This window comes from Phalacrocorax aristotelis, chromosome 3, assembly GCF_949628215.1.
Source record: "Phalacrocorax aristotelis chromosome 3, bGulAri2.1, whole genome shotgun sequence".
NCBI lineage: Eukaryota > Metazoa > Chordata > Aves > Suliformes > Phalacrocoracidae > Phalacrocorax > Phalacrocorax aristotelis.
This window is the reverse complement of record NC_134278.1, coordinates 55710765-55721143: the sequence shown is the minus strand read 5'-3', so window position 1 is coordinate 55721143 and position 10379 is coordinate 55710765. Positions and strand designations below refer to the sequence as shown.

Below are 10379 nucleotides of genomic sequence, written 5' to 3'. Positions count from 1 at the left end.
TGACATTTATTAGGAGATGGAAGAACTGTTATCACACCTTTTCCAGGCATGCAGCTTTCTGGGGTTCTGATATGCCCCTGGATTCCTGCAGCTGCATTATATGACAGCATCACAAACTCCAGAGCTCAGCAGAGATGAGGTAATTTTTCTCCTTGCCTGCTACTAGGTGCCTTCCTGTTCTTGATATTCAGCTTCCTCAGAGCTCACTGCATCCTCCTGTAAATATGCTAAGCACACATGCTTATCCAACAAAATACTACGCCACAAATGTTGCTTGCAGACAAGTCCTTTAAGGAGATATTGAACTAAGCCATTTACATGTTTTTTGGTCTCGAGTGTTTTGCACGATACTTCAGCTTTTATTCTTCCTTCTTATATCTGTGTTTATCTACCATGATCTCTCTCACAAACATACTTCAATATTGGAGTTGGCTTCAGGGTTGAAAGGCTGGACAATTTCACTGAGATGTTACCAGCAATAATTTAGTTTCCTGCTTTGGTCTTCTACTGTAAGCCGGTATCAGCAGCTTCTTGAAAATGCTTCCAACCTTTTATCATTCAGAGGACCTCTAGCAGCAATCTGAAGGTTTTGACGGGATCTCCTGGAGTTTGAGTATTTGGGGGATTTATTCAGTGTTTACTAACTTTTTAAAAGCTTGTGTTTCTACAAGTCTACCTACAAAACACCCAGCGTCAGTTACGCTTCATAGTTTAAACAAGCTGGTGAGGAATGTATGTCATGTCAGGTCTTCAGTGAGTACATAAGGGCCTTACATGGGTAAGAAATAGGACAAAATAACAATATGCAGCATTTCTACATGCTCATGCCAGTACTTCTGAGGCCTCTCTTTTACTGAGTACATTATGAATACCTAGCTAAGCATAAATAAAATATGACTTATGCTGAAATATAACAGATAACTTTCCAAAGAGATAAAAGCTATTCTGTGATCATCCGCTACTAATTAAAAATGCATCCGGTCAGCAGGAAGTGTTTGAACACAGATTTTATTTATTGATTGTGAATGTTTCCACATGAATACAGGACTACTCCTGTTTCACCTCAACTCCCTAAGCCATCCCACCCATTGTACTCTGTGATGTTAAAGCCTTGCTTTTCTTATCTTAGTGGCAGTGGGGTTTGTAGTTTTGGGATGGTTACACTGAAGTTAGAAGCTGTCCAAATATTTTCTCTTTATGGTTTTGTCTGACAATGTGGGTTGCTGATAGAGTCAGGGTACGCCTGTCCAGAAGGCAGTTTGCAATGGGGACCACTGGGCTGCAGTTGCAAAGAACAGCAAGGCTGCTATTGCAGAATTATCTCTCAAAGTATTTGGAGCAGACGTAGAGCAGCTGGGGCAGGGAGAGCCTCTTACCGGGTTTGAAATATTGCTGAGAGGAGCATTTTGTTTCCAGTCCTGTGGCTTAAACATTCTGATGATACTGAGGGTCTTTTGGCGGAATTGATCGTTCAAACAAACATTTCGATTCTTCTTTCCAGTTTGTTTTCTTACTAAAACAAGGAAGTAGAGGAGAACTGTTATTTTATTATAAGCTCTACAAAGTCTGCACGTTCCGGCCTCGGGTATTTCAACCGCCGTAATACTGGAGAAAAGCATTTCACTTTACCAATTATCTCTGCACCCAATTAAGCGTCTTCCCCGCTGACAGCCGCAGGCCGCCCCCTCCCCGGCCCGCGGCAGGAGGCGCGCTCAGGCGCGGTCCCGCCCGGCCCCGCCGACAGCCCCGAGCCCAGCGGGAGCGCCCAAACCGCCCCGGCGAGGGCCTGAGCGGGGCGCGGGGAAGCGCCTAGCCCGGGGGTGGCGGAGCCGCGGCACAACCGGGACGGGCCGACTCAGCCCCGACCCGCCCTGCCCCTGGGCCGGCTTATGTAAGCGGCTCGTCCCCGAGCAGCAGCAGCAGCATCTGCGGGGCTCCCGCCCCTGTCTCCGCCCCACTCCCAGCGCCAGAGAGGCAGGCGGCGGCAGCGCGATAAAGCAAGTTTTGTCTGCTGCGAGGGGGCGGCGAGGTCCCACTGCCCCCCGCGGTCGCGGCCCGGCAGTATGGCTGCGGCGCCCCCGGGGCAGGCGGCAGCCTCCCCTCACGCCGCGGTGGCGGCCCCCCGCTAACCTTCCCCAGGCAGCGGGAGCGGCCGCCTGCCGCCGGTCATCCGGGCCGCGGCCGCTCGCCGGAGAGCGCGCAGCTCCGCGCCGCCGCTGCCGGAGAGCGGCGGTTCCCCCACTCCGGCCCGGCACCATGTGGGGCGGGCTGCACCCGCAGCTCGGCTTCCGCGGCTACAGGGCGGGTAAGGAGCTCCGCGGCCCCGCCGGGCGGGAAGGGATGGGGTTGGGGGGGAGGCAGGAGGGCCTCGCCGCGCCGCTTCCCCTCCCCCGGCCCGCCTGATTCCCGCGTCCCCACAGAAACGTCCGAGGAAGCGGCTTCCTCCGCACCCGGGTCCGTGAGGGGGGACGTGGCGGTGGGGCCTCACGGAGACGGCGCGAGGGCCGGCCCGGCGCCGCCGCCGCCGCCTCGGCCCCTGAGGGGGCGACGTGCCGGCTGGCTGCGGGGCGCGGTGTTTACTTAGCTGGACCTTGCAGCGGATGAGAAAAGCTCAGCTTAACCTACATAAACCATTTCCTTGTTTTGGGCTTCCCCCCCGCCCTGTTTTGTTACTGTACCCTTAGGCAGAGGCTGGAAGCGCGCTTCCCTTTATGCTCTTCGTTTTAAATTTAGACTGCAACAAATCGACCCCGTCCTATTTTTTTTTTTTCCCTCACCACTTCGCTGCCTCTACGTTAATTAGAGCCCAGTTCCTGCAGGTCGGCGGGCATACGTTGAAATTTTACGGTTGGAGTTAGGTTGTTCAGGAGAGACATCCTATCTGTAAGTGATGGGGGAACTTCCCACCGTAGAGGCTGTCAGAACTGGCAGAAGAAAATAGGCGCATTTAATTGCGGAGCCATACAAGCATTGCCTTTGGGCAGGTAAGACTAGGTGCCGACTCTTTTGGATGCCCTTTTCAGGATTTGAAAATATTACTGACTCTATCACCTGCTTTACTCTGGCAGAGTTCCTGCAAATATTTTGTGACATTTTGACTTTCTGAAGCAATTGATCGCCACGAAGGTCTGTAGCTTGGCTCTGCAGTTACTAGTGTTGGAGCAATTTTTTACCTGTTGGAATAATTCTTCGCCCACCCCTGTCAGAAATTTGGTGTCATGTTCTAATTTTGGGATTGCAAAATAGGACTGCATAATATGTATACAATTAGTTGACATCTTTAAATGCCAGGATTGTTTTGCCTTTGACTGACAGGATTTTTCTTGCAAATACAAGAGCAGCTTAGATGTTCTCAGCAGCTGCCTGAATCTCCACAAGTAGTCGAATGTTCAGTCCCTGTAATGTGCAAGAAGACATTGTTCCTGTTTTCTGTACTGTTATTAAGTTGTTAATTTCTGTGTATGTTTGCCTTGTTGAAGTGTTGTGGGTTTTGTTTTGTTCTGTTTTTTGTTTGTTTTTTTTTTTTTTAAATGCTTGCCGCAAAAGAATGGCGTTACGTTATCTTTGTAGTGCAGCTTGCAAAGATGCTGGGTATTCTGAACACTAGATGCAGAGATTTCAGTTATTCTGATGGAAACTGCAGGAATTTAGGGTGTTTGATTATTCATGTTTGGGGCAGGAATATTAGAAAGTTATATCATTGTCGCTAACTTCAGACTGTACAAAAGTGGTTGGTGTTCATTTTTCATTTGTTTCAGAAAATTTTGGATTGTTGCCATTTGTTATGGTGTCTTCCCTTTTGTTTGGGGTCAAGTGGAGTGTTTAGTACTGTGTTGAATTTGTCAGCAATTCTCATCAATTATTGGATGAATGCTTTACGTTTGCTTGTTTGTCAGTTGCCTTTAAGACTCGAGAACTGATTTCTGTGCATTGCTTTTCTTTCCTCCCCCATCCCCTTTCCTTTAAATACTCAGGGTCAATGTGAAGTTCAAAATGCACGTTTGTCTGTAAGCAGTAGAAGTGTGAGGTACCAAAACTTGTAGGAAAAAAACCAATAACTTGAGGTAAGATAGGCTAATAGAAGGTGGTGGTTAATTAGAAAGCAAGCAGACGAAGGTTTAACCTTGAGATATGATCTCAGCACAGTAGTCCCTTCCTTCATCAGTCTTACTTTGAAAGAGTCGAGAAGCTGTTCCACGAGGTTTGTAATCCCTTTAAAGAGGAAGTTAATTAGCTCCAAGTGGTATTTTAATGAAGGGATGGTGGCTACTAGATCCTGTGCTATTATATTATTGCCAGGTTAGATTTTTGGGCTTTTTTTTGAGAAGGAGGCTGTCCATGGGAAAAGTCTTTTGTTGCAGAACAGAAGCATCCTACTAGTAAGCAGAAGTTTAAGCATTTATTTTTCAAGCCGAAGGAATTTTTCTTCTGCCAAAATATTTCTAATTCTTTAATGGCAACTACTTGTTATAGATTCCGATTGTCTTTTAAATATTGTTGTGGCAGCATAACAGTGACTGTATGTTCCTGTTAAGCTGTGCTTATTACTGTTTATTTTGCTAGTGGTATTTTAGTTATCCAAGGATATTTAGAAGGGCTATTTCTGTTGAAAATCTTGCAATTCCCTTACAAAACTAGGTGCCTGTTGAAGAATTCTGTAACTATTTACACGGGGGAATTATCAGATTTTTCAATAGTAGATGCAAATTTATTCTGGTTTTCTTAAAATGTAACAGGCAAGGACACTCCTTGTGGACTATTTAATTTGTGGCCTTCAGTTTTATTCCCTCTTGTGATTTCCAAATTGTTCTTGCTTTTCAGTTCAGTAGGAGTGGATTCTCTGAAAAAATGTGCTGTCTGTTTGCATGCTGCAGAGATTTTTATTTAATTTTTTTTTTTAGATAGGTGCTTCTTGTTTAACCAGTGGATTTAATGGCACAGTTTGCTGCCCATGTTTCTCACAGTCTCAGTACCTGTGCTGAAAAATTAAGTCGCTATTTTTGGAATGCATGTGGTTGATTTAGAGTCTTTTGATATTTTATTTAAATGTTCATGAAAATCTTGCAGCATAGTTTATACCTCTATGAAGACAGCAGTTACCCACTATGCTGCAGGAATTTAAATAACTGCAGTGAAGGATATGCAGGGTTTCAAGCCCTGTGCTTATTCATCTAGACCATCTTTTGAAATCCACAGTGGTTAATAACTCTTTTAATACTATGAAAGTGTTCATCTAGATTCGTTTTTCCTCAGGCATGCAGTCATTCAGCTAGGCTATGTGTGTGCAACAGATGCCTGTGGGAAGTGAAACAGACACACTTTAAAATGAAATAACAAGTATTTATTACTTTCAGTACACTGTACCACCTCTGGTCGAGCTTCTCTCCACTGTCTAATTTTACCAATAGTTGACCACTATTGAAATTTGGCTGGTGATAGCTGTTTAGGTGATGAAAGCAAGAAGTGGTGAAAACTGGAAGTAAGGTGCTCGAAAGGATGTGATTGGCAGTCCCTAAAAATAGTAGCCTGCAGCTCTCTGCTCTTAGAGCCCTGACAATGTGATTTGTTTGAAAGGGAAATCCCAGAAGTTACCAGTGTTCTCATACTTAACACTTGTCAGCAGTGAGCGTGACACCCGTGGGTCTGAAGGATTATTTAATGATGTCACAATCAAAGTGTCAGCAGCAGTAAGGTCACAACATATTGTAAGGCCTGCGGGGCACACTGTGTACCCTGCCTCCGCGGGGTACACACAGGCAGCATCACAACACAGCCAGGGTAGGGGAAACGGGGATGGCGACACTCCATTTCATCCTTTGAGGTGGAGAGGGGGCAGAAATCCAATGGTTTCGTTCCTGTAACAAGTTTTATTGGTCTGCTGTTGGATGTCTGCAGCTGGGGATATGACAGCTCTCAGGACATCTTGAGAAGGCAGGTTTATCTTTGCAGGTTAGGCAAGGCAATAAATAGTGAGTTAGTGTTACCGAGCATAGACTTCAAATTGTTTACCAATTATAAGTGTATATATGCACGTTTGTATATGGTGCACTGTAAAGATTACTTACACAAGCTTGAAAAATGTAATGTTCCAGCAGCAAGACTGGCTGCTAGAATGGCCTTTGCTATATTTCATAGGTCGCAATGATGTGAAACGACATTCTGTGTTTGAATGGTGGTGAATATGAGTTCCTTCCCTTCAAAAACAGTGCCAGTGTGCGCTTTTTTTTTTTTCAAATTCTTTCCTCTTCCCTCCAGGCTATTCACTTTTATGGACATAGTAACTACTCTTCTACTGTGTACAAAACATGAGTATCTTAGCTGCTTAGCAAGAAAAGAGTGATAGTTGTAAGGGTGTATTATATTGTTGGTCTTTGGTGTAAGCAATTGTTCTAATCTCTTTTATGTTAACTGTATGTTAAACATTTACTGTCTGGATATAAACCTGTGGTTTCAGTAGTTCTGTGCTTTTAAAACTTTAATTAAAAGAGGTGGTAATTGGTTTAATGATTTTGAGAAGAATGCATTAAATTTAAACAGTTGTACAGAAAAAGTATATAGTAAAAAGCAGCTGGAGCCATCATGTCTGCACTAGGAGATGGTGGTGAAGTAATGGCGAGTTAGGTTAAGAGCAGCTGTAGTTTCTCCAAAGAATGCCTAGGATTTATGTCCACCAAATATTGCTTGTTGTAGTTGTGAATTACTTACGCTAAGATTTTAGCCAGGCATTTAATACCTGGTAAAGAACCTATGCATTTCAAAATATGGAGAAGTTGCCAAATAGAGTAGCAGTGCATGGTGGTAAGAATAGCTGAAAGCCTCCTAAATGAAATGATTCTTGCATGACCTGAGGTTGCAGCCAGAGGTGATCACCTGCGATTGTTGGAAGCAAAGCCTGTTTGTTGTAGACAGGTTAGTTAAGGAAAAGCAGGATAGTGCTACACTTGTTCAATATCAACTGCTTTGCCTTCTGTGTTCTATGGATGCTTGTTTTTATCATATAACTTGTCTGTGGTTTCATAGTTGGGGAGTTAAACTAATTGTCAATTCCTGTGCTGGTTGGTTTTTGGCTGTAAAAGTGCTGACTTGGTTGTAGTTGTCAGTAGTCTCTCAGATGCCCAGATGTGTCTTAAAATTGTACTCTGACAATAAAACAGGCTCATTGTGGTTGTGATTAGCTTTAAAACACATTCAGTGTATTTGCTATGGGATTCAAAAAGTGGCTTTCTTACTGGCTTCTGTGGTAGGTTAACCTTGGCTGGCTGCCAGATGCCCCCCGTCCCCCAGCCACTCGCTCCCCCTCCCCAGTGAGATGGGAGAGGAAATAGGATGGAAAAACTCACAGGTTGAGGTGAGGACAGGGAGATTGCTTACTAGTTGCCATCACAGGCAAAAGAGACTTGACCGTGGGGTCAGTCCATGGCAGCTCCTCTCCACGCTCCTTCCTCCTCATGCTGTTGCCCTGCTCCAGCCTGGCCTCTCTAGGGGCTGACAGGAAATCTCTGCTCAGGTGCCCAGAGCTCCTGCTCTCATCCCTGGGCTCGCAGGGCTGCTTCTTGCACTTTCCCCCCATCACTCATTGCTCCCGGGCAGTGTTTTGCTCCTCCTTACACAGGCTTTCCCTGAGGGATCACTGCCATGCCTGTGGCGGGTGGGTTGGAGCCGGCTGGAACCAGCTGTGTCCAGCTCTGGGCACCCCGGCTGCCCTTCAGCCCCTGCTGCCAGCGCCTGGGCACCTGCACCTGGTACAACGTCTGAAGAAGGAAGCCGTTATGTTTTGAGTATTTCTTTTGGTAGATCTAGAGCAATACTATATGTAGCCCTGAAGTTTGCTCCTGCCAACACTGGGGGAAGGTGTACTGAAGTATAGTCAGGTTCTGGCTTCTGTCTTAGGCTCCCACATAGGAGTTTTGCTGTCTAGGACAAGTTGAGGAGGTTCTAAATATGGCACATGAGAGACTGCAGGTTGGCTGTACAGGCCCAGAGGTGGATGGCTAGAGAGAAGGAGAACATGCAGCAGGGAATAACTTGTGTAAATATGCTTACGAGTGTGCTTAGGCTTGTGTTAGTTCTAACCCATCATCTTTCACGTGCCCTGAAACTGCTGACCCCCATGGAATTGCCCCTGAGAATGCTAGCTTTCCCTGGGCACTGTTCTCCACAGCATCTGGCTTTGTTGCCTGGGCTTGGAGATCCTATTGATTGCACAGCTTCTCTCAAGTGACCTATTTCTCTGTAGCCAGCCATGCTGCAAGTGGCACTGCATCATTCTGTCCTCATTCCCCAGGAATCTTTCCTGTTCTTTGAGAGTCAAATGGCTCCTCTGTAAAAGGAGGCATTAACACAAATAAAGGAAAGGAAGGGCAAGTGTTGAGAATTTTTCCTTTTTTTTTTTTTTTTTTTTTACTTTCAAGATATGATAGTCCCTGAAATATGAGAAGATGTGACAGGTAAACTCCTTTTGTGTGAAGGGGTGTATGTGGGTAAATTGCAGGGCATGGTTTCTTTTTACAGCTAAGATAATCTAGTGGGTAGTCACTCCCACCCTTCTGGGTACCTTTACTCATGTGTCCTTACTGCTTCCCATGTGCCCTCTCTAGCACTTGTTCAACCTTATGGCAAGATAATTTGGGCAGCTGTACCAGGAGAATACTAAAGTTAAATAAATATGGAAGGGGAGATTGACAGTTGCCTGACCCTGGTGTGAGACATCGCTGCAGGAAGCATCTATGCTGGTGTCAGGTGGGTGCGGAATACCTGGATTTAAATGGGCTGGCTCCTCAGTCAGCTGGTGGATAGTGGAAAAATCTCCTGGTACAATCTTGCTTTCTCACTGCTGGTGACATCAGGAAGTATATAGTTAATCCTCAGATTTACCATGAAGGCCAAGGAAGATTAAGAGAGGATCAGGAAAAAGTGACATTAATTCCACGGGGTAGTGGAGCTTCCACCAATTACTGGACTTGCAAACAGGTTGAAACAGGTCCAGAATAATGGATGATGACTGGAGAGGTGGTAGAAGACTCTCTCAGTCTTGCTAAGGACGAGTAGTGCCAAGGAAAAGTAATGCTGCCTCTTTATTGATTAAAACACCTGAAGTAGACTTAGCAAACGCAAGCAGAAAAGCAAATGATGCTTTTCAAACTTTCAACTTCCTAATATGTTAAGAGACCAGTGGTGTAGTATTCAGACAAGAAACATTCCTGAATCATCCAGGAGTCAGATCTGAGATTCCTTATAAGGTATTCTTATGGTTTTAATGTCTGCTTTACTGCTTTTGTAGTGTAGTTTCCAGATGGTGTGGAAAGCTGCAACTTTTTCAAATGCTTTGGAATAAATAAGACTGTTTTCAAGTCTGCATTTCTTTAAAGATTGTGTCTTCTCTCCTGAATGCCTACTCTACAGCAAAGCTATTTATACCTTTTGGCAATTCTGAACCTTTGGAGATGTCGTTATAGTTGAGAATTAATGCTTTGTATAACAGTTCAGTGACTAGCAGTGATCAAAGGCCCGATGGTTCTGTGCGTAATAAGAAAACAAAGTGGGAGTCGTCTGACCCAGCTAGAACCCCTAAAAGGCGTTGAAAACACCGTTACAGAAAACTTTATCACTCTTCCTAGAGACTTTATGGAAAACAAAGTGACCAGCTGTGATCTTAACCTCTTTCTGTTCACTTCATCATCCAAAATATCAAACTGATTGAACAAGGGCTTTTATGTGGTCAGTAGAATTATTGTAAAGTTTTACATCACAAGTGATTTATAGTTGTGAAGATGGAAACGTGAGAAGTACTTGTTTTGACTGGAGCTATTCTAGGTAGGGTTGATGGTGTACAGTGTGAAAGGGTTTTGTTGGTGTGGTGTTTGTGGGGTTGTGGGCTTTTTTAATTTTTACTGCTGCTCTTTCTTTTTGTACTTGCTTGTATTGAATAGGTGTGAGTAGAAGCTGAGCTTGGGGAAAAGTTGTGCCTTGTAACATAAGCATTGGAAGTTTGTAAGGAAAATCTCATAATGTCTTAAGTAAAGCCAGAATTTCATCCTTTTAACCCAAATGTAACAATATGGGTACTCCCTTAAATGAGGTAGATACTTCTGTTAGCATGCAATATAGTCTGGAGGCTTGGTCTCTGGTACGTCCATATTAAAGTAGATCCTGTTTTGTGTATAATGCACATTAGACCTCTTTGAAAAGTGATGGGAAAACTTCTAGCGTCATTATACTTGAGCAAAATGTTTCAGTGAAATTTTTTTTCTTTTGGTCTCTGTCTTCACCATTATTGTAGCATCAAGGATACCTTTAAATCTGATACCTGATTACAAGGAGGAGAGAAATTATGCTTTTTTTTTTTTTTTTTAAAAAAAGTAAGACTGCTAGACTCCTTC

The 10379-nt window shown here is 44.5% G+C and overlaps 1 protein-coding gene across 1 annotated transcript in view; it reads left to right on the top strand.

The window, feature by feature from the left end:
• The first annotated feature begins 1750 nt into the window (after positions 1 to 1750).
• Positions 1751 to 10379, top strand: part of CEP85L (centrosomal protein 85L) — a 119448-nt gene continuing 110819 nt past the window's right edge. Inside the window, exon 1 of the mRNA XM_075087514.1 lies at positions 1751 to 2305. Within this exon, the coding sequence (XP_074943615.1) occupies positions 2257 to 2305 (49 nt within the window). The 5' untranslated portion in view covers positions 1751 to 2256. The remainder of the gene's footprint in view (positions 2306 to 10379) is intronic.